At 41.4% G+C, this 25,691-nt stretch overlaps 1 protein-coding gene across 1 annotated transcript in view; it reads right to left on the reverse strand.

Moving 5' to 3' along the window:
- Positions 1 to 25,691, reverse strand: part of LOC128657843 (centromere protein J-like) — a 150,557-nt gene that overhangs the window by 23,416 nt on the left and 101,450 nt on the right. Inside the window, exons 14-15 of the mRNA XM_053712265.1 lie at positions 23,592 to 23,702; positions 2,936 to 3,076 (exon numbers count right to left, since the gene is read on the reverse strand). Of these exons, the coding sequence (XP_053568240.1) occupies positions 2,936 to 3,076; positions 23,592 to 23,702 (252 nt within the window). The remainder of the gene's footprint in view (positions 1 to 2,935; positions 3,077 to 23,591; positions 23,703 to 25,691) is intronic.

Consider the following 25,691-nt stretch of genomic DNA (forward strand, 5'->3'; position numbering starts at 1 on the left):
AGTTCAATCCGATTGGCTGATCCAATCAGCCAATCAGATTGAGCTCGCATTCTATTGGCTGATCGGAACCAATAGATGGATGGATCCGCGCTGGAGGTCTTCAAGATGGAGCCGGTCGTCATCGGATGGAAGAACATAGAAGATGCCGCTTGGAGAAGATGTTTGCCGGTCCGGATGTCCTCTTCTTGCCGGATAGGAGGAAGACTTTGGAGCACCGGATTATGGATCGCCAACCCCCGCTTGGGTTGGATGAAGATCTTGGAGCCAGGACGGATCGGTGATACCTGGATGGTGAAGACAAGGTAGGAAGATCTTCAGGGGATTAGTGTTAGGTTTATTTAAGGGGGTTTGGGTTAGATTAGGGGTATGTGGGTGGTGGGTTGTAATGTTGGGGGGGGGGTATTGTATGTTTTTTTTTACAGGCAAAAGAGCTGAAATTCTTGGGGCATGCCCCGCAAAGGGCCCTGTTCAGGGCTGGTAAGGTAAAAGAGCTTGTAATATTTGTATTTTAGAATAGGGTAGGGAATTTTTTATTTTGGGGGTCTTTGTTATTTTATTAGGGGGCTTAGAGTAGGTGTAATTAGTTTAAAATTGTTGTAATATTTTTCTTATGTTTGTAAATATTTTTTTATTTTCTGTAACTTAGTTCTTTTTTATTTTTTGTACTTTAGATAGTTTATTTAATTGTATTTATTTGTAGCAATTGTGTTTAATTAATTTATTGATAGTGTAGTGTTAGGTTAATTGTAGGTAATTGTAGGTAGTTTATTTAATTATTTTATTGATAGGGTAGTGTTAGGTTTAATTATATCTTAGGTTAGGATTTATTTTACAGGTAAATTTGTAATTATTTTAACTAGGTAACTATTAAATAGTTCTTAACTATTTAATAGCTATTGTACCTGGTTAAAATAAATACAAAGTTACCTGTAAAATAAATATTAATCCTAAAATAGCTATAATATAAATGTAATTTATATTGTAGCTATATTAGGATTTATTTTACAGGTAAGTATTTAGCTTTAAATAGGAATCATTTATTTAATAAGAGTTAATTTATTTCGTTAGATAAAAATTATATTTAACTTAGGGGGGTGTTAGTGTTAGGGTTAGACTTAGCTTTAGGGGTTAATACATTTATTAGAATAGCGGTGAGCTCCGGTCGGCAGATTAGGGGTTAATAATTGAAGGTAGGTGTCGGCGATGTTAGGGAGGGCAGATTAGGGGTTAATACTATTTATGATAGGGTTAGTGAGGCGGATTAGGGGTTAATAACTTTATTATAGTAGCGCTCAGGTCCGCTCGGCAGATTAGGGGTTAATAAGTGTAGGCAGGTGTCGGCGACGTTGTGGGGGGCAGATTAGGGGTTAATAAATATAACATAGGGGTCGGCGATGTTAGGGCAGCAGATTAGGGGTACATAGGGATAACGTAGGTGGCGGCGGTTTACGGAGCGGCAGATTAGGGGTTAAAAGTGTAATGCAGGGGTCAGCGATAGCGGGGGCGGCAGATTAGGGGTTAATAAGTGTAAGGCTAGGGGTGTTTAGACTCGGGGTACATGTTAGAGTGTTAGGTGCAGACGTAGGAAGTGTTTCCCCATAGGAAACAATGGGGCTGCGTTAGGAGCTGAACGCTGCTTTTTTGCAGGTGTTAGGTTTTTTTTCAGCTCAAACAGCCCCATTGTTTCCTATGGGAGAATCGTGCACGAGCACGTTTTTGAGGCCGGCCGCGTCCGTAAGCAACTCTGGTATCGAGAGTTGCATTTGCGCTAAATATGCTCTACGCTCCTTTTTTGGAGCCTAACGCAGCATTTGTTTGAACTCTCGATACCAGAGTTAAATTTATGGTGCGGCCAGAAAAAAACCCGCGGAGCGTTAACAGCCCTTTTACCGCCAAACTCCAAATCTAGCCGTGAGTCTGTTGAAAAACAAGGTATTATTTGTGAAGCTACCTCATAGAAAAAAAGTTCAAATTTAAAGTGATGGTAAACTTGGACATACAACTTTTATATATTTGTAAGTGTAATAAAAAGTGTTCTTCACATAAAGTTTCATATTGTTCTCTAAATCCTCTGCCTGCCCCATTCCTAATTGTTTTGTTTTTATTCCTCACAGTTGCCTGTGGCAACCAATGAAATCCATTGCCGTATGGCTCGCTGACTCCAATGCAGTGTTGGAAGTCTTAGCCCGTGCATGAGAGGCTAGAACATGCGGAATATTGTCAAATGGTTTTCAGTTTAAACATTTGTTACATCCACTAAAGTATATCCATTAGTCAAATTTGTGGCCACATAATTTTATAATAATTTTGAAAACAAATACTTACTTTTAAAATACACATTGAAACATTGGGGATGAGAACTCGCAGTGTTGCGTCATCTATTACACAAAATAAACACAGAATCTTCTGATTCTCTGTTTACTTTGCAGACATCGAATCAAAGACATGCGCATGCACGGCTTCAATCAGACTCAAGAGCCGGCTTTGGGTAATATGCGTAGAGTGGGTGAGACCGCTCTACACGTCACTGCATTGAATAAAGCAGCGCATTAGGGGAAGGTCGGACAGATCATGATTGACAGATCACAAGAAATAAGTTTAAAAAAAAATGCAATTAATTGAAACGAAAAATAATACTCTGGTTTGGTTTCGTATATTATGTGTCGAATCCTATGTTTTATTAATAGTATTATTCACCAACACTTTTATTTTAAATGCAACAAGAGCCAAACAACCTAAAAATAGCTCGAAAAAAGGATCCAGAATGGTTCAAGAGCCATAAGCTTCTGCTAAATGAATTAGCTGCAATACTAACTTGATGTATACTTCCATGATAATTGAAATTTTGTAAGATATCTGTAAAGGTGTTACTATTAAAACAAATTCATACTTTGGCTATAACTTATAGAAAATACGGAGGAAAGAAGTAACTTACTATGCTTTGATCTGGCATTATTTTCTTAGTATCTCCATTAAAGAACGATACAGTTATAGATTTTTCATCTGCACTTATTTCTTTTTTGGTTCCATTTGAGAAAATGACGATTCTGCGTCCATCTGACAAGAGCTTCTCAACCTAGAAATAAGTGATATCAAATTTGAATGCAGCAAGACATCCAATATACCACTCTCTCTACCTCAAGCCAATTTGCTTATGGTAACTTTATTCTGAGCACAGACTTGGCTTCTAATCTCTCCGTCACCTCAAAATTTGGGAACATAAAAAACTGTCAGACTGGGATGATTGACAAGCCTGTGCGAAAGCTTGTGCAATCTTAAATTCCTATATGGATTAGACATGGACCGATTCAGATTTTTTCAAATTTCGTTTTTGGGTCGATTCTAATTTGGATATATTCGAATGTATTAGTTTCAGATTCATTCGGATTCGAATAAATTTGGATGTATTCGGTTCGGATTCGATTCGTAAATTCGGAAGTTCGGTATGTGTTAGGTGGGATGTGCTGTGTATTAGACTAGTATTATGTACTGTATATTAGGTTTAACCCATCTGAATCAACATTAAGTACCAACCTCACAGGTACCAGCTACACAATATGCACAGAGCTATCAGAGGTATATAACCTAATATACAGTACATAATACTAGTGTAATACACAGCACATCCCACCTAAGTACCAACCTCACAGGTACCAGCTACATAATGTGCCCTGTACAGAGCTAGCAGAGTGATTTAACCTTATATACTGTACAATACTAGTGTAATTGTGATTAGTCCATGGCCATTCAAATGTAACAAATAAATTGAATTTATTTGTTAAAAATGCATTCGGATTAGTTTCATTTCGTTGCTATGATAATTCGGAAATTTGAATCGATCCAAAGCTCCGAATTTGACAAATTCGTCGGAATTTCGATTCAGAACAAAACGAAACGCACATGTCTAATATGGATGCTGCCTTGCTCCAATAGAACTTGGGTGGATATGTTTCTTACCTGGGAACCTTGTCCACCTGCATATTAAATGGGTCTTTTATCTAAATCAGGAACTTTTCTCAACAGGTTCACATTTTGGCTACAGCAATGTCATTTACACTGGCAATAATTCAGCTGCTATTTTTATATTGACATGCTGCTCACATAATCCATAATTATAGGGGCACTATGTCAAAATTAAACTTAACCTAATTCAGATAAAACTTGTAGTTTTAAAAAACATTATCCCTATTGTCAAATTGCAAACAGTCTTTGTATATGCACTTTAAGAAGCACCAGCTCCTACTGAGCATGTGCAAGAGTTCACTGTGTAGTTGTATGAGAGTCTCTGATTGGCTGATGGCTGTTACATAATTAAAGGAAATGTAAAAGATTGTTAGAAAAAAAACAAAATGTATGCTTACCTGATAAATTAATTTCTTGATTCATGATGTTGAGAGTCCATAAGCCATAATGTGTGGGATTTAACCTCCTGACCACTAGGAGGAGGCAAACATATCAACATACCAGAACTTTAAATCCCTCCCACAACCCTAAATCCTCAGTCATACATATAGCCAAGTAGATGGAGGAAACAGAAAAGCAAGAAAGATAAAGTGGGTCAAAAGAAGTGCAAAACATGTATTGCCACCCCAAAACAAAAAGAAAGGGTGGGACTCATGGACTCTTACCATCATAAGAGAAACAGATTTAACAGGTAAGCATACATTTTGTTTTCTTTCATCAGATGGTGAAAGCCCATGAGTTATCATGTGTGGAAATCTATACCCAATCAGTGGAGTCCACAAGACCAACATGAAATGGGGGCGAAACAAAGGGAAGGCAATTGTAAAGTAGGACAAGCAGGTTATTTCCCCCCCCAGGAGATGGGTAAGGAAGGTGGGGGGTAGTTTAAAATAAACATAAAATTTAAACATAAAATTTAAAAAGCTGATAATGAAAAAAACATTTTAAATAAGAAAAGAATTTAACAGAACAGAATCTAGGGCGTTTTTAACATCTGCCCTGTTTCAGAGCACTTCAAACACACTTAGGGGTCAATTTATCAAGCTCCGTATGGAGCATGATGCCTCTTGTTTCCAGCAACCCTTCAGGTTCGCCGGAAACAGAAGTTATGAAGTAGCGGTCTAAAGACCGCTGCTTCATGACTCATCCGCCTGCTCTGAGGTGGCGGACAGAAATCAACCCGATCAATAGGATTGCACCTGCTAGTGACCGATTGGCAACGAATCTGCAGGGGGCGGCATTGCACCAGCAGTTCACAAGAACTGCTGGTGCAGTGATAAATGCTGACAGCGTATGCTTTCGGCATTTATTGATGTGCGGCGGGCTTAAAAAACAAAGAACTTAAAAAACAACAACAAAGGGCTTATTTCATATTGGATAGCTTCAGGGGTCAGGTGACTTTGCACAGTAGTCATCTTCCAGCTTAGAAGAAAAGAGGTGGGGTAAATGTAGCTGCTGACCTGGTGTCAGCAATGCCGGGTGTGCTGTGTCTAAGTACATTAACAAGCGGCTTGTCAGGTGTTCCTCCAATAACGGAGTCTGTCTGTTTTTAAATGCACATAGCTTGGGGCTTAGGTCACCACTGGATGCCATAACTCACCTGGGCCCAATACAAAACTGTTAAGAAGCTGACGTTAATGATCTGTAAATCCTTATCTGATGAACAGTTGTCAGCAATGGGGGTTTCTCTGTGTGGGCTGCTGAGGTGTTTGCTAACTGCTGAATATCCATATAAATGCTGTATATTTAGAAACACATAGGAGGCTGCACAGGTGTTCTTGTAGTCTAATTGTGAAGAAAGGCACACACACACACACATATATATATATATATATATATATATGTGTGTGTGTGTGTGTATATATATATATATATATATAAAAAAACACAAAGGGGTAATGACAGTTAGTATTAGGCTCAAGTAAAAATTCAAAGTGACTTGGCAGTTCTTTGTATATTTATGTTACCAGTCCCGGTTTCCTTATTAAATAAGCTGCTTAAATAGTATGGTATTAGGGCAGTCCCAATCAGTAACAAGCTGAATATGGTGATAAATCGTAGTCGCTTTGTTTGCGATGTTTATTCCTTGTTATCTAGAGCTTATGTGGAGCATACGTTTGCATTAACAGGCTGATCAATAGTAAAAGTCCTAAAGTGGATCAGGTGTGGAGCGTATATTAGCCCCTTAAGGACCAGCGACGTACCCTGTATGTCGCTGGCCTTTTTTGGGGACTTGATTGTTTTATAGCACAGTCTTGCCACCAGCGTTGAGACTGCTCTATTCCACAAAGCCTGCTGGAGGGAGTGCATTAATAGTGTGTTCTTGCTAGACTTGTGCTATTATGTCCTAAAAAAAACCTTAACTACCAGTGACATACAGGGTACATTGTGGTCATTAAGGGGTTAAATGAAAACGAAATACTCTAACAGTTCACTTATTGTATTATAAGGCAGTCCCAGTGTATTGTTGCAGTAGTGAGCTCTCAGGGAAACACAGGCTTTCACTCACCCAGTGCCTAGTAGAAGTCCCAAGCCGGTGCAAAGTCGTCTGGTAGGGTGCCGTCGTCCTCTACTCCAGCTGCCGCTTAGTCAGATGACATCAGAATGCCTGCGTCCTGGAGGTGTGTCTCCTCCAAGTCTGGCCAGGATTGAGTCCGTGACTGGCTATGGGAACCAGTGTAATGCTGCTTGAAGTTACTTGAAGTATCAGCTTGTAGAGGCGGTGAGTGAAACACTGGAAACACTTGTTGGTAAGAGCTGTCCAGGAGTTGTTGTTTGTCAGTGTGAAAGTGGCTCCCTCCAGCCGCTGGAAGTTATCCAATAGGCACAAAAGAAAAAATCACTGCAAACCACGGTAATCTTGCTTTTCAGTTCAGGAAGGGTTTATTTCATCTACTTAGACATAAGCAGACAAACACCTAACATGTTTCGCATTGTGCACTCCCACGCTTCATCAGAATAAACTATTATTATTATTATAGGTTATTTGTAGAGCGCCAACAGATTCCGCAGCGATTATACAGTATCTTACAAAAGTGAGTACACCCCTCAAATTTTTGTAAATATATTATATCTTTTCATGTGAGGACACTGAAGAAATGACCCTTTGCTACAATATAAAGTAGTTAGTGTACAGCCTGTACAACAGTGTAAATTTGCTGTCCCCTCAAAATAACTCAACACACAGCCATTAATGTCTAAACAGTTGGCAACAAAAGTGAGTACACCCCTATGTGGAAATCTCCAAATTGGGCCCAATTAGCCATTTTCCCTCCCCGGTGTCATGTGACTCGTTAGTGTTACAAGGTCTTAGGTGTGAATGGGAAGCAGGTGTGTTAAATTTGGTGTTATCACTCTCACACTCTCTCATACTGGTCACTGGAAGTTCAACATGGCACCTCAAGGCAAAGAAATCTCTGAGGATCTGAAAAAAACAATTTTTGCTCTACATAAAGATGGCCTAGGCTATAAGAAGATTAACAAGACCCTGAAACTGAGCTGCACACACCTCCAAGACGACCACTGCCTTGCTAAAGAAGCTGAGGGTAAAGGTCATGGACTGGCCAAGCATGTCTCCAGACCTAAACCCTATTGAGCATCTGTGGGGCATCCTCAAACGGAAGGTGGGGGAGTGCAAGGTCTCTAACATCCACCAGCTCTGTGATGTTGTCATGGAGGAGTGGAAGAGGACTCCAGTGATAACCTGTGATGGACTGGCAGAGTAATCCTGACATCCGGGAGGCAGAGTACCCTGCCTCCTGGATGTCAGGATTATACAACGGTCCTCAAGCTGGGTGATGCCATTTGACAAAGGTGTCTGTGGACACCGAAACGTCATGGGACTATGCTTTTAACTTTTTTCAATAAAAGTAATTTTTTACTTAAATCCAGTGAGTGCTGTCTTTGCTCTGGACTGTTTATATCTGACACATGCACCCTGGTATATGCTTACCCCAACCTGGGGTTAAAGAATGCTTATCCTTTATTTGAATTGTATATATATATATATATATATATATATATATATATATATATATATATATATATATTTACTGTAATAAAGGTCATTAGTCAGCAAGATTGTGTCTGCAATGTTCTGTTAATGTCCTCTCTTAGGGAAGTGATTTGTACTTTTCAAAATCATATCCACAACCCCCCAGTTATACCTTAATTTCCCTCTGCCAACAAAAAATTGTTAATATAAAAATTATAAATTGTATAAGTATAAATTGTTAAGGCTCTCAGATGATCTACCTAAGCCAGGTCTACCTGAAGCATGTATTATATTCATCTTTTTGTAAAATAGTAAACAAATAAAACCACCATTGTTTTAATGACTAAAACCATTTTAAAATGTTGCTTACTTTGTTTTGTTTTCTCACAATTTAACTTACTAGAATTAAAAAAATATATATACTTGTAGTGTGTACCTTTTGTTTGTTGTTTTTTTAAATAACAGAAGAACTAGAGTAAATTGGTTCAAATGGGTGGAGCCATATGGGCGGGCTTTATTTAAAGGGGTGTAGACTAGTGCCCCAAAATTCACCAGCCGCCACTGTACATTACTGATTAGGCACTACAGACCACAGAACTTTGCTGCCAAAAGCATCAGAAGAAGCAAACATTTCAAAGTGATAAAACTTTAAAAAAGTATTCAGAGAGGACAGAGTAGCTGTGTAGCTGCCTTACATATCTTATAAACAGAAACCTCATTACGAAAAGTCCAAGAAGCGGAAACTGCTCTAATAGAATGCACATTGATGAAACCTTATTACGAAAAGCCCAAGAAGTGGAAACTGCTCTAATAGAATAAGCATTGATACACTCAAGGGGGGTCTTCCCTGAAACCAAATATGCCATATGAATAAAGGCCGTAAGCCAAGCAGCTAAAGAAACAGCCGTAGCTTTCTGACCTTTGCGACCCCAGAAAAATTAACAAAAAAAAAGAAGAAAACTGTATGAAATTCTTTGTGGCTTCCACATAATATTTAACAGCTGTCACAACATACAAGTTGTGAAGAAGACGCTTCTTAGAATTCTTAGGAGTTGGACAAAAAGAAGGAACCACAATTTCCTTTGTTCATAGTATCTGTAGATGCCACCTTAGAAAAACAAGAATAACTAGTGCAAAAAACAGCCTTATCTTGATTGAAAAGTCAGGAAAGTTTTGTAAGACAAAGTGGAAAACTCAGAAACACTATAAGTAAAAATAAATAAGTCACTGGAAGAAAAACATAAAGCTTACCTGATCATTTTCTTTTCTTCCTATGGAAAGAGTACACAGCTGCATTCATTACTTTTGGGAAAAAAGAACCTGGCCACCAGGAGGAGGCAAAGACACCCTAGCCAAAGGTTTAAATACTCCTACCACTTCCTTCATCCCCCAGTCTGCTGAGGTACAAGGAACAGTAGAAGAAATAGCTGGGTGAAAAGGTGCCAGAAGAATAAAAAACAAAGACACCCCACATAAAAAAGATGGGTGGGGAGCTGTGGACCTTCGGAAGAAAAGAAAATTATCAGGTAAGCATAATTTATGTTTTTCTTCCTAAATGGAAAGAGTCCACAACTGCATTCATTACTTTTGGGAAAACAATACCCAAGCTATAGAGGACACTGAATGCGAAAACGGGAGGGTACAATAGGCGACCCATTCTGAGGGCACCAGGCCTGAAAACCACTACCCAACAAAAAAAACCCGCTTTGTCCGAAGCCGAGAAAAACAGAAAGGGAAAAGGCCCCAAGGACACTGACCAGCATATAGCCCAGAACCTAGGTAGAGACCGCAACATCAGACACAACTGAGCCAACAGTCTTCCGGAAGACACAGTCGCCCAACAGTCGTTCCCCCACCACACACCCTTTACTAGCAAAGGGAACCCCCAGAGAAACTCCCAAAGGAAAAAGGCACGGATGAACCAAATGGGAATCGAAAGGTACCACAAACTCAATAAAAGGAAAAAACCCCAATCAAACCAAGCTCGCAAGACCTAAAAGGGTCCTGACAACAAGGGGAGGCAACGCCCAATCCAAAAGGAACCACCAGGTTTTGCACCAGAAGCAGAACAGAGAAAAAGTTCTCCCATCATCCTGCAAAAGATTGGAACAGCTAGCTAGCACTCAGTCAAGGCGCAAACAGCTGTAGCTGGTTTCAAAGAGCAACCCTTCACTTGCCAGGCAGCAAGTCAACCGTCTAGGAACAAATGAAAACGGAGACCAAACATCATCCGAACTCAGAACCCTGAGGAGTTCTGGCAAATTACATGTAACAGACCCAGACGAGGTAAACACATGAGTTAAGAATACACAGCCATCCTCAGGATGACACAGAAGAAATGCTTGCTAGAAGCGGCTACCAAATGTAGAGTGCTAAACCTCCATTACAGAAGGCACACTTTAGGCAACCAAAACCGCCAGACATATACCTAGGTCTCGAAATAAAAGGAGAGCCCAGAACCTCAACGAGGACCAATGGGCCCCTAAGATCCAAGAGAACAATGGATCTCAGGAAATACCTCCAGCCGGGCCAACCCAAGCATCGGCAGGTCTGAAACCAGGGAAAAACACCAGGCTCAAACAACGAGTGGAAAAAATGGCACAGCCATTACCATAGAGCTCGGGTGCAAACCCGAAATACCACATGGAGACCGTCGACAAGGCCTTATACCTAGAGGTCTAGCTAAAGACCCAACATAGACTCAAGACGGAACCAGCAACTCTCCAAATGAACAGAACAACCCAGAAAGCATACCTCTCTCCGAACTAGGTTAACCTGTCTGTCCTAACCTCCTGAAACCAGGAGTAGCCCCAAGATAGGGACCACCGAAGGAAGGATATAAGTCCCCCCAAGACAATGGGGGGCCGGCAAGTGGGGCGGAAGGACAGAGCACCTGCCCCCAGGGCACAGCTGTAGGCTGAACCAAGAGAAAAAAAACTCCAATGCCCTGACCTGGAAGGAATCCCCTGAAGATTTAACTGGCTAGCATACAGACAAGGTGCCATAGCTGCAGTGGTTCCACAGCGAACCCTGTTGCTTGCAGTGAAGCAAAGTCATCACACTATTTGAATAAGCCAACCCAGGGAAACCGACCATAGGCAAAAGGCAAGCCCAGGGGGCATCGGCACCCAGAAAAACCTGGTCTACTGAACCAGATCAACACGCCCAACCAAAGGACACCGCCCAAGTTTCCTGGAACTGAGAACCCCGGACCAGCTCTAGATCCTATCAGTCCGGTACAACCCACAACGGGATCCACAAAGGAAATGCTAAGTGAAAAACTCATCCACCGTAAGAGCCAGAGTGAGGAAAGGTCAGAGCTCCCCAAATAAATAAGAACCCAGAAATTGAAATCCCCCATCTGATATAAAACCAGACTCCCGGGAGATACCATAGCATGTCCAAAGTAAAATGGACAACAAGAAAAACTTGCAAGTCCCGACCAGAAGACGAGACCACCCCTTGCCAGAATCCAACGCTCCAAGGAGCTAAGGAAGCAAAGACCGAAACAAGGTCACTAGAGCCCTAGCCGCAACAGCCACCTACGACCAAGAGCAAGGGGATACCTTGAGGACAAGTCACTCTAACAAAGGCTAGCCTCCACATCACCCCCAAAAATCAGAAAAGAAGGAGGATGCGGAGCACCCTCCAGCTCCGGGTAGAAACCCTAAACAGAGCTCAAGGAGACCACACTGCCCATGTCCCTACAAAGGAACCAACTCCTGAAGGGAACCAGGTCCCCCTAAGGAACACGAGGAATGGACAAAGTCCGCAAGGTCTTAAGACGAGAACCACAGCAGGAACAAGTCCAAGGACAATTCCAGAGCCTCAAAAGGCCAAACCGCTCAAACAGCGGTAAGGGGCGCTAAGCCCCCAATCCTCCCCAGAGAGGAAAGAAACTCTAGGCCCAGAGTAAATCGGAGCAAAGAGAGTAACGCAGGGGAACTCCACTGACCCGGTCACCAGATTGAGTGTTGAATAAGGACTTACACAATCCTCCAGTCATGCGGATCCTTTCAGAGTGTTTAGCTGAACTTGTAAAGAAAAAAAAGAAGATACACAAATAATAATGTAAGCACTCAGCACCCCACCAGACCAGCCAGGCAGAACAGGCGCCACATGTCTGAACAAGCCACAGGACAGAAGATCTGAATCCCAGCAGGACAAGCCACAGCTTGGGTCATAACTGTCAAGATGGTTAAATCCTCCCACAGAGGGGAAGGTAAAACAGACTAACCTAGGACTAACGAGTCCCTTAACAAGCTTCCGAAGAAGCAACCAGAGAGAATCGATCCCAGAAGTTCCCGAAGGAAACACATAATCGAAATTAAAAGACATCCTAACCGGATAAAAGAAAATATAAGGCAACCTATAGGTTAACGCCCAGGAAGAAAACAGGCATACCCACAGGACCAGCCAAACAGAACCCTGATCTTCCAACAAAAAACTTTGCACGATATCAATAAGCAGACAATTTGGAAATTACGTCATCCCCTCATGTTTAATGAGGTGAGTCATTCGAAGTAGAATACTGCACATTCCTGTATCCGTTAAGGATAGGATCCTCCAATAACTAAAAAATGTGCCTGAGTAAAACGCGAAGACGTGCTATTCTGTAACGAAAAGCACAACACTCAGGGACAGCTACACCCGCAGGGAACTGTATAGGCCCACCCAAGGTCGGTAGACTCGGGACGATGGGGCACGAGCACAAACGCAAATAAACGTCTGGACTTTAAAGACGCATAATCTCCAAAAATATGTGAAAGCAAAAATGAGCTGTAACCTCCGGGGGGGGGGGGGGGAGCAAGCCGCCCTGTAAGGAGGGATAAACATAATCTGGGTTACCAGCATGTGTAGTAGTAGGGAACGGTAGGGAACTCGCCTCTTGGAGGACAGAACCCCCAGAGGCAGATGGCTCAGCAGATCCGATTCCCAAAACCCGAGGAACAGGGCGCTCTATTACGGCATATCGAACATAACTGATTGACCTGTGTCAACGAGGCCAATTTGCATTCTTCACAAGTCAAAGAATCTGAAATTTGAACAGTCTCAGCATCAGACTAAGAAAAAACTTAAACGGCACCTGACACCCACAATGTCTGGGGCACTCACCACCTCCTAGAACCAGACACAAGCAGACTCTAATTTCTCAGTCCCAACACGGTCAGGAATGCGGAAATGGAAGACCAGAACGTTAACACGTCTAGTCACAAGGTGAACCGTACAGTCCAAAAAACGCGCCCAACCAAAAGGTTGCGTTACTTCCAAAGGCCTTTATGTTCTAAAAGCCCAGTTAACACTACACATAAGCAGATTGAATCACATAACAAACATGATTAACCCCCCCCCCGTTCAATAATCCTCCTCGGGAGATATTAACCCTCGATTCCAAGATACCAAAGGATCCTCACTGAGGCCCTATATAATATATTTAATAAGTCCCGCAAGATAGCTCCTTACGGGAAACATTAATAAATTACAATACATTCTGATGAAGTAAAATGAAACGATCTTACCGGAATCTACGCCGTGGAACAGGAACATGGCCCTTCAATTGTGACAAATAGTAGCAGTGCCTCCGCCATGGACTTGAGAGAAAAAAGCAGGCAGCGAAGCGAAGTTCGGCAACGCTGATTGCTTGTGGAGCTGTTAATATAAGTCGGGATGGTTTCACAGAAAGACTTTTCCTGCATCTCCGGACTCTAACTTTCATCCAGGCTCTCACTGAAAGACTGATAGGATTAGTTAAAACTCCCGTCCCATGTGCTACCCTCCATAAGAGACAAAACAACTTCTGACACTTCTCTGCCAACCTCCTGGGACAAAAGGCAAAGAATGACTGGGGGAAGTTGGACGAGTATTTAAAACTTTAGATGGGGTGTCTTTGCCTCCTCCTGATGGCCAGGTTTTTATTTCCCAAAAGTAATGAATGCAGCTGTGGACTCTTTCCATTTAGGAAGAAAAAAATCTTACAGAAAAAAAGTTGAAGGTATAAACCATGCATAGGTTCAAAAGTAGGAGCCTGAAGAACCATCAAAACAAGATTAAGATTCCAAAAAGGAAAAACTGGATGAATAACTGGTTTAATTCTGACCAGAGCCTGAAAGGTCTGAAAACTGTAATTTTAGCAAACCTCTTAACCCCTTAAGGACCAGCGACGTACCCTGTATGTCGCTGGCCTTTTTTTGGGACTTGATTGTTTTTTAGCGTGGTCTTGCCACCAGCGTTGAGACTGCTCTATTCCACAAAGCCTGCTGGAGGGAGGGTATTAATAGTGTCTTCTTGCTAGACTTGTGCTATTATGTCCTGAAAAATCCCTTAATGACCAGTGATATACAGGGTACATTGTGGTCATTAAGGGGTTAAGGAACACAAGGGTAAAAAACTAAATCTGACCCTAAAGAGAACTAGCGGACCAAACTTTTCCCAAACGCTAATGCAGAAACTTAAGAACTCTAGGAATTCTAAAATAATTCCAAAAGTATCCCTTGTGAGCACACCAAGCAAAAAAAGGTTTTCTAAACCTTATGAAAAATACGCCTGGTGACAGGTTTCCTAGCCCAAATCAAGGTGTCAATAACCTTATCAGACAAACTTAGCTGAGACAGCACTAAGCATTCAATCGCTAGGCTGCCAAATTCAGAAAGCCTCCAAGGTGGGCACAAGGATATTTGAACTAGATCCGCAAACCAAATCCTACAAGGCCTCGCTGGACCAGGCAATGGCTAGGGCATGTATAAAACTCAACTGAGGGTCCAGAGACCTGGGACAATAATGGGGGGAGCTTATGATTCTACCTAGAAGCCATGAGATCTATGTCACACAGACCCAAATGGCTCACAATCTGGTTGAAAATCTCCTGACTCAGAGACAATTACTCTGGGTGAAAGGACTGGCGACTTAGAAACTTTGCCTCCCAATTGTTCACACCTAGAATATGGATGGCTGAAGTCCTAAAATGATAACGCTTTGCCCAACTGATGATGCGGGAGACTTAGCATTGCTAAGGGACTGCGAGTTCCTCCCTGACTAACTGTTGCATGCCAGTGATATAGAGTTTATTGTGGCGGTTTGCTCCGGAAATAGTGTGCATATTACAAGTTGAAAATAAACGTGTTCACTCAAAATCAATTGAATTTAAAGTACGTCAGGTTATCGCAATCTCAGAGATGTGGTTAACTGTCATGCTTAAATAAAAAAAAGGCATAGGGCTTCAACATAGAGATATCTATCTATCTATATTGTATTTTACCAAAAAACATCAGATATATATATAGAAAACATAAATTATGCTAACCTGATAATTTCCTTTTCTTCTGATGGAAAGAGTCCACAGCTGCATTCATTACTTTTGGGAAATAAGAACCTGGCCACCAGGAGGAGGCAAAGACTCCCCACCCAAAGGCTTAAAGTGCCAGTAAAAACTAAAAAATAATGTTATATAATTCTGCGCATAGTGCAAAATTATATAACATTATATTAGTGCTAGTTTTTTATTACAAATATATCCAGTGATTTTTTTATAAAAAGAAGAGGGTTTTCCAGACCCGCCCTCTTTGCTCTACTGAGCGGGTCTGGTTTTTCCTCAGAGCGCATCGTGCCAGCTGTTTAGTCACAGTCCGGCCCGACCGTGCCATTACATTTAATGCAGCTCGCTCCTGCTGTCAGACAGAGCAGGAGCAAGCTGCATTGAATGTGATGGCGCGGACGGGCTGGGCTGTGACTAAACAGCTGGCCCGACGCGCTCTGAGGGAAAACCAGACCCGCTCAGTAGAGCACAGAGGACGGGTCTGGAAAACCCTCTTTTGTAATCAAAAATCACCGGATATATTATGTAATAAAAAACTAGCACTAATATAATGTTATATAATTCTGCACTATGTGCAGAATTATATAACATTATTTTTTAGGTTTACTGGCCCTTTAAATACTCCTCCCACTCCCCTCATCCCCCAGTCATTCTGCCGAGGAACAAGGAACAGTAGAAGAAATATCAGGGTGGAAAGGTGCCAGAAGATATAAGGATGCCCCACATAAAATTACGGGTGGGGAGCTGCGAACTCTTTCCATCAGAAGAAAAGGAAATTATCAGGTAAGCATAATTTATGTTTTTCTTCTTAAATGGAAAGTGTCCACAGCTGCATTCATTAATTTTGGGAAAACAATACCCAAGCTATAGTGGACACTGAATGCCAAGATGGGAGGGTACAATAGGGGACCCATACTGAGAGCACCAGGCCTGAACCCCTACCCAATAAAAAATCCTGCTTCGTCCGAAGACAAGAAATATTTTCAAAGGAAAAGCCCCAGTGACACTGACTCGCAGCTAGTCCAGAGCCAAACTAGAGACCACAAAATGGACTCGACTGAGCTAACGGTCCCCAAGAGACACTGTCGCCCAACAGACGGTCCGAAAACCTCAGAAAACCAGGCCAACCCAGACCCGGTCAGGTAGATGGAGCAAGGACATAGCCCAAGTTCCCACTACTGTAGAACACCCCGACCAGCCCTGAGATCCAAAAAATCCTAAAACTGGGACAGGAAAAAGGAGCGCCAGAAAGAGGAAGTCTCAGGGAGAACAACAGGTCCGGGCACCTAATAGTTCAAGCAACTATATCCTGGAACTAAACACCCCAACTGGCCAAAAAGCCAGACAAAGGGAATGGATGCATATCCAGAGAATCCGGATAGCGATGAGAACTCGAAAGCCCCGACCAAAGGAAGGAACCACCCCTAGCTAAAGTCCAACTCTCCAAGGAGCAAGGCTAGAAGCTGAATGAAGGGACTTCACCAGGCGTCAGGACAACAGAAGGGATAACTCGAGGTCCACAAAACCCTACTAGCAGGGCTAGTATCCCCATCACCTCCATACAGGCAGAGGACACAGGGAAAAGAAAGGCGTTAAGCCTTCCCAGCTCCGGGAAACCCCGAGCTAAACAAGTCCCTACAGGGATCAACCAACATCTGGAACGCAGATCCCTAAAAGGAGATCTAACTCACCCGGAGACAATGGAAGAAGACCCAAAGGTCTCATAACTCAGTCAGACCATACACGTCCAAGAGTAAGAGCTGCATCTAGATATACTAGAAACAGCCTACATGCACACCTTTAAGGTGCCAAGAGCTGCAACAGGTTTCAAAATGCAAAACCTTCCGCATGCTGGACAGCTATCCATACAAACTGTTGGATCAAGCCCCAACAGGACCATCCAGAGGCCTAAGACTGAAGGCCAAACCACTCAAACCGTGGTAACGGGGCGCTAAGCCCATCAACCCTCCCCCACATGGAGGAGGAAACTCTAGGTTCTGATGAAATCATATGTCAGATAGAGTGACGCAGTGGAACAATCCCCTGCCTGGTCATCTATGACTGAAGGCTATAAGGACTGAAACAATCCTTCCCACCTCGCAAACCCACAGGTCCTCTCGAATGCTTAGTTGAACATAAAAAACAACGATAACCTGAGCACTCAGTGCTACTACCGAATCAGTCCAGCAGAAACAGCGCCACGTGTCTGACCAGCCACAAAACCAAACGAACCCGACAGGACCAGCCTGTACCCAGGATCCTAACCGGCAAGCTGCATAAATTCTCCCTCATAGGGGAAAAAAGAAAATAGACATTATTAAACATAGGACTAACATGTCCAAATGACTTCCGAAGAAGTAACATAGTATCATAGTAGTTGAGGTTGAAAAAAGACCAAAGTCCATCGAGTTCAACCTATACAAATCTAAAACAAAGAGTATCGATCCCAGAAGGTTCCCGAAGGAAACAAAAAGAAATAAGACATCCCATCGGATACAAAATAAAATATAAGGCAACCCGAAGGTTAATGCCCAAATACACAGGCCTACCCACAGGACCAGCCAAACGGAGCCCTATCTTTCAAAAACTGGGAAAGATCTCAAACAAATGACAAACAGGAGATAACCCCATCCCCACATGTCTAATGAGGTGCACCATTTGAATTATCAGACTGAAAATCCCTGTATCTGTTAACGATAGGGTCATTCAATGACTGAAAAAGATGTCTAAGCAACACGCTAAGGCACGCAATCCTGTAACGAAAAAGCACAACACTCCGGAACAGTTAAACCGGAGGGGAACTCTATTATTAGTAAGGTTGATAGGGTAATTTGTCAACCAGACCCTTTAAATAGAACAGTTTGCTGTCTTCCAGGGGCTCGTGTTAGGCATATTGTGGAGTGTATTGATAGATTGTTAGATTTATGTGGGTCTGATCCTGCAGTCATGGTGCATATTGGTACTAATGAAGGAATTGGCGGGAGATGGAGAGTCCTAAAAAATGACTTCAGGGAGTTAGGTAGCAAGCTTAAAGCAAGGACCTCCAAAGTAATATTTTCAGAGATATTACCAGTGCCGTGTGCTAACTCAGTAAGGCAGAAGGAGCCAAGGTCTGTTAATTCATGGTTAAAAACATGGTGTAAAAATGAGGGCTTTAACTTTTTAGAGCACTGGGCTGATTTTTCATAAGGGTACAATTTGTACAGTAAGGATGGATTGCACCTGAATGACATGGGTGCTGGTGTGTTGGGGGAAAGGATGGTAGCACACTTAGAGAACCTTTTAAACTAGGCAAAGGGGGGGAGGGTCAGTTAGAACACAATAGAACAGAGAGATCAGTCTGTGAATATGTCACTCCCTTAATATCTCAAGGAAGGGGTGACTTAAGAAATGTCACATTAGAAAGTATAGGGGAAAGCACACCAAGTAGCAGCAGAAAGCACATGAAAATTAAATGTATGACAACAAATGCAAGACGCATGACAGGTAAAATGGGGGAGCTGACGCTATTAGTTGCAGAAGAGGACTATGATGTTATCAGTATAACTGAAACTTGGTGGGATGATTCACATGACTGGGCAGTTAACTTAGAGGGGTATACATTATTTAGGAGGGACAGGAATAATAAAAGGGGTGGAGGAATCTGCATGTATATTAAACCTAACCTTAAACCTACAATAAGGGAAGATATTTATGATACAAGTATCAATGTAGAGACCCTGTGGGTTGAAATAAAGAGTGGGGGGAAAAATCCTAAAAAAAATATTACTAGGAACATGCTACAAGCCCCCTAACATTAGTGACCTGGAGGAAACTCAACTACTACTGCAAATAGGTAAGGCTGCTAATAATAGTGCTGTAATTGTGGGAGATTTTAACTACCCTGATATAAACTGGGCCAATGAAACTAGTAATTCAGCTAAGGGGCATAGATTTTTAAATGTTCTCAGGGATAACTTCTTGTCACAATTAATAGAGGCGCCAACTAGGAGTAAAGCTATATTGGATTTAGTGCTAGCAAACAATACAGATATAATATCAAACATGGAAGTCAAAGAACATTTGGGTAACAGTGATCATAACATGGTCACATTTGAAATTTCTTTTCATATGCAGTGTCTTAAAGGTTTAACTAAGACTTTTAACTTCAAAAAAACAAATTTCAACAATTTAAGGAAATCATTAAATAATATAAGTTGGGACAATGTATTCTCTAATAAAAATACAGAGGATAAATGGATAATATTTAAAACTTTGTTAAATAAATATACATATCAACAAATACCATATTGTTATAAAAAAAAAATAATAAAAATCAAAGCCGTTGTGGATAAATAAAAATGTGTTAAGAGAAATTAGGAAAAAACGTAGGGCATTTAAATTATTCAAAGAAAATTGTACAGACTCAACATAAAATATTTATAAGGAATGTAACAATGCATGCAAAAAAGCAATCAAATTAGCCAAAATTGAAAATGAAAAATTAATTGCAAAGGATTCTAAGTCAAACTCTAAAAGGTTCTTTAAGTACATAAATAGCAAAAAATCTAAGAAGGATAATATAGGTACATTAAAATGCGTGGAGGGTAGCATGATAAATAATGATAGGGAGAAGGCTGAGGTACTAAACCAGCTTTTTTCTTCAGTATACACAAGAGAGGAACCATTGGATGATACTTTGGAACAAAATAGAACATGCCAGTCCATACCATTAACTGGGTGATGTTTAGAGGATATCAGGAAAAAACTGGAAAATATTAAGGTAAATAAAACTCCAGGCCCAGATGGAATACACCCAAGGGTGTTAAGGGAATTTAGCACTGTTATAGACAAACCTCTACTCTTAATTTTTCAAGACTCATTATCCTCAGGCATGGTACCCCAGGATTGGCGTAAAGCTGATGTGGTGCCACTCTTCAAAAAGGGAAGCAGGGATGATCGAGGAAGCTATAGACCAGTTAGTCTGACATCAATAGTGGGGAAGATATTTAAAGGGATTATATTGATGAGCATATTTGTGTAAACAAGATTATGAGTTCTAATCAGCATGGTTTTAGAAGAAATAGATCATGTCAAACTAATCTAATTAGATTCTACGAGGAAGTAAGTAAAAATATAGATAAAGGGGAATCAGTTGATGTGATATACTTAGATTTTGCAAAGGCATTTGATACAGTGCCACATGAGAGATTAATGCACAAAATTAAGGGACTGGGAATAGCTGAAAATGTTAGCTCATGGATAAATAACTGGATAAAAGATAGGGAGCAACGAGTAGTAGTAAATGGATCAAACTCAGATTGGGCAAAGGTAAATCAGTGGAGTCCTCCAGGGATAAGTACTGGGCCCCGTTCTTTTTAATATTTTTATAAATGACTTGGAGCAAGGATTAAATAGCGACATCTCTATTTTTGCAGATGATACTAAATTAAGTAAGGTCATTAGGTCAGAGCAGGATGAACTTTCATTACAAAGGGATCTGCAAAAATTTGAAGTATGGGCAAGTAAATGGAAAATGAGATTTAATACGGAAAAATGCAAGGTTCTACATTTTGGAAGTAAAAATAAATATTTTTTAAATGGGACAAGACTTAGCCAAACAGAGGAGGAAAGGGATTTGGGAGTAGTAATAGATAACAAGCTAAAGATGGGTGCACAATGCAGGGCAGCGGCTTCAAAGGCTAATAAGATACTAGCATGTATTAAAAGAGGCATTGATTCAAGGGAGGAAAGTGTAATTCTGTCACTATATAAAGCCCTGGTAAGACCTCACCTTGAGTATGGAGTGCAGTTCTGGGAACCGATCGAAAAAAAAGATATTGCAGAACTAGAAAAAGTCCAGAGAAGGGCCAGAAAGCTAATAAGGGGATTGGAGAAATTAACCTATGAGGAGAGGCTAGCCAAACTGAGTATGTTTTCTTTAGAAAAAAGGCTCTTGAGAGGTGACATGATTACTTTATATAAATATATTCAAGGCCCTCATTCAGAGATGGCAGAAGCTCTGTTTATTCCTAGAAAATAGTTTCTGACAAGAGGTCACAATTTAAGGTTGGAGGAAAGGAGATTTAATCTCCTGCAACGGAAATGTTTTTTCACTGTAAGAGCAATAAAATGATGGAACTTATTACCAAAGGAGGTAGTGAATGCCAATACCCTAGATACATTTAAAAATAGTCTGGATACATTTCTGTATATAAAAAAAATGCATGGATATGATTGCTAGTATTAAATGAGTCAACTTTTAGTGGGGTTATTTAAGCTTAACTGGAGCTTTTTTTAAGTATTTTAGATTTGTATAGGTTGAACTCGATGGACTTCAGTCTTTTTTCAACCTTATCTACTATGAACTGTAGAGGCCCACCCCAAGGCGGAAGGCCCGGGACAATAGGGCAAGAGCACAATCTCACATAAACGTCTGGACTCTGCAGACGAACCATCATCAACATTATATGGAATCAAAAACATGCTGCAACCTCCGGGGGGAACACGCCACCCCGCATAGAGGAACTATAACCTGGGTTACCCGCATGTGTAGAAGTACGAATTGGTAGGGAACTCACCTCTTGGAGGACGGGACCCCCAAAGGCGAATGGCTCAGCAGTCCCCTGATTACCCGAGCCCAAGGGACCAGGCGCTCTCATGTGGCATACGGAACAAAACTGGTTGACATGTGTCAACGAGGCCAATCCGGATTCGTCACCGGACACAGAATTTGAAATCAAAATAGTCTCCGTATCAGAATCCTTCGTAACTGAATCTGAAATTAGCACAGTCTCAGCATCAGAAACCTCCATAACTGGATAGAGGATATATAAATATGGACTAAAGTAGTAAAAACAAAAACGGCACCTGACACCACCAATGGCTGGGGCACTCACCACCTCCTATGACCAGACCCCTGCGGATTAGAATATCTCCTTCGCCACACGGTCGGGAATGCGGAAATGGGGAACGGAACAGAATGGAGCCACGCCCGAACACAAGGTGAACCGTACAGTCCAAAAAAGCACGCCCAACCAAAAGGCTGCGTCACTACCAAAGGCCTCAAAGTTCCAAACCACGAGCCCATAAACATCACACATAAGCAGGTTGAATCACATAACAAACATGATTATAAACCCCCCTGTTCAATAACCCCCCTAAGGAGATATTAACCATCGATTCCAAGATACTAACAGAGACTCACTGAGACCCTTATGTCATATAGTTAGACCCTCAAAGTGTTGTAGCCTCTCGGGAAAACATTCACATTACAGAACATTGAAGATAAAGTAAAATGAAACGATATTACCGGAATCTACGCCGGGGAACAGGAACACGGCCTTTCAAGTGTGACGGATAATAGCATTGCCTCCGCCATGGACTTGAGATAAGAAAGCAGGCAGCGGAGTTCGACAACGCTGATTGCTTGAGGAGCTGTTAATATGAGTCGGGATGGTTTCGCAGAAAGACTGTCCCTGCATCTCCGGACTCAAACTTTCATCCAAGCCCTCACTGAGAGACTGACAGGACTACTTAAAACTCCTGTCCCATGCCGAAGAGTACTACCCTCCATAAGAGACAAAAAACAAAAATTCTGACACTTCTCTGCCAACCTCCTGGGACTAAAGGCAAAGAATGACTGGGGGATGAGGGGAGTAGGAGGAGTATTTAAGCGTTTGGCTGGGGTGTCTTTGCCTCCTCCTGGTGGCCAGGTTCTTATTTCCCAAAAGTAATGAATGCAGCTGTGGACTCTTTCAATTTAAGAAGAAAATATGTATTTATGAATGAATAACATTCTGCTATATTAAGAGCATTGGAATGTGAAATATTAATATTTAAAATTAGGTTAGTGCACTTGAGAAAATGTGATTGGGTTTGAGCAACTTGTTGGGTGTTTTTTTTTTCTTCACATTTCACGCTCCATTGAAGTTTATGAAATAATACGTTAACATGGTTGCGATATTGTAACTTCGGCTTTATGCGCAAGTGGAAATTTTTTTCTTTCAACTTTTAATACGCAAAAAGCTGAAGTCAAGCGCAAGTTAGCGTGGAGCGATAAATAGCGATCCACTCATCACCAATTTCAGAATGAAATCACTGGAAACATGGAGAACATAAATCAATTATATTGCAAAGTTATTTTCGTATTGCAAATAATAATCTCAGTTTTTCATGTTCCTTTAATTGTTCTTCAAATTTAGCCCTGTCAGCTCAAAGACAGCATTTGAAGAATAAAGTTGTTTTTTTATATAGCTGTAGATTTATATGCTCAGTTTATTTGATATTTTTAGGCTAAACAGATTTTGTCCCTTTCACTTTTAATATTAATATTTTAATCACCTTTCCATCTGGATATTGGGTTTCTTCTTGGACATTATCCTCTTCGCTACTCTTATTTTCCACACGTACAAATGATGACCTTTTTGATAATATTGACTTTGGTGCAGAGTTCTAAAGAAAGAGAACAGTGATTATGATGAAATACTGAAAAAGGCCATCCGATGAACTGCAAAAAAATGCACCTGCATGAGTGTCATTATTTCATAATTATCTCAAACACTTTATGGTTCCACATACAGCACCTGTTCAATTTCACTATACACCACAATTTAGGATTTTATACATTCTATAAGAAAAATCAGTAATTATATTAGAATAATTTTATGTAGATTATGTAGAAAATGAGTTGGAATAAAATGAACTCAGCATATAGATATTATCTTAAAACTACATACAATTGTTATTTCACATTCCAATGTTCTTCACATAAGGGAATATGTTCCTTGTATTTGTAAATAGATATTTATTTATGATAGATTGTTCTAGTGACAGGCTTTCTAGCCTGTATCAAAGTATTGATAACTGAATCAGAGAATCCTCGCTTAGATAAAATCAAGCGTTCAATCTCCACGCAGTCAGCTGCAGAGAAATTAGATTTGGATGTTGGAAAGGAACTTGAATGAGAAGGTCCTGTCTCAATGGAAGTTTCCACTGTGGCAGAGAGGACATGTCCACTAGATCCGCATACCAAATCCTGCGTGGCCACGCAGGCGCTATCAGGATCACTGAAGTTCTCTCCTGTTTGATTCAAGCAATCACGCGTGGGAGGAGAGGAAACGGCGGAAACACATAAGCTAGGCTGAACAACCAAGGCACTGCCAAGGCATCTATCAGTTCGGCCTGAGGATCCCTTGACCGGGATCCGTATCTTGGAAGCTTGGCATTCTGTTGGGATGCCATCAAATCCAATTCCGATCTGCCCCATCTGAGAATCAATGAGGCAAATACCTCCGGGTGAAGTTCCCACTCCCCCGGATGAAAAGTCTGTCGTCTTAGAAAATCTGCTTCCCAGTTCTCTACTCCTGGGATGTAGATCGCTGACAGATGACAAGAGTGGGCCTCCGCCCAACTGATTATCTTGGATACCTCTATCATCACTAAGGAACTCCTTGTTCCCCCTTGATGATTAACATATGCCACAGTCGTGATGTTGTCCGACTGGAATCTGATGAATTTGGCCGAAGCCAACTGAGGCCATGCCTGAAGCGCATTGAATATTGCTCTCAATTCCAGAAAATTGATTGGAAGAAGAGACTCCATTTGAGTCCAAACACCCTGAGCCTTCAAGGAGTTCCAAACTGCACCCCAGCCCAGAAGCCTGGCATCTGTTGTCACTATTACCCACGAGGGTCTGCGGAAACAAGTCCCTTGGGACAGATGATCCGGCGACAACCACCAAAGAAGAGAGTTTCTGGTCTCTTGATCCAGATTTATCTGAGGAGATAAATCCGCATAATCCCCATTCCACTATCCGAGCATGCACAGTTGCAGTGGTCTGAGATGAAAGGGAGCAAACGGAACGATGTCCATTGCCGCTACCATTAATCCAATTACTTCCATACACTGAGCCACTGATGGCCGAGGAATGGACTGAAGTGCTCGGCAAGTATTTAGAATCTTTGATTTTCTGACCTCCGTCAGAAATATTTTCATGGCTACTGAGTCTATCAGGGTTCCCAAGAAAGGAACCCTTGTCTGTGGGACAAGTGAACTCTTCTCTATGTTCACCTTCCAGCCGTGAGTTCTCAGAAAAGACAACACTGTGTCTGTATGAGATTTTGTCAGATATGTTGACGCCTGAATCAGAATGTCGTCCAGATAAGGCGCCACCGCTATTCCTCGCGGTCTGAGAACAGCCAAAAGAGACCCTAGAACCTTTGTGAAGATTCTGGGTGCTGTGGCCAATCCGAAGGGAAGAGCCACGAATTGATAATGTTTGTCCAGAAAGGCAAACCTTAGAAACTGATGATGATCCTTGTGGATAGGAATATGAAGGTAAGCATCTTCTTCAAGTCCACTGTAGTCATATATTGACCCTCCTGGATCATTGGTAAAAATTTTCGTATTGTCTCCCTCTTGAATGATGGAACTCTTAGAAAT

The sequence above is a fragment of the Bombina bombina genome, chromosome 4 (assembly GCF_027579735.1).
Source record: "Bombina bombina isolate aBomBom1 chromosome 4, aBomBom1.pri, whole genome shotgun sequence".
NCBI classification, from domain to species: domain Eukaryota; kingdom Metazoa; phylum Chordata; class Amphibia; order Anura; family Bombinatoridae; genus Bombina; species Bombina bombina.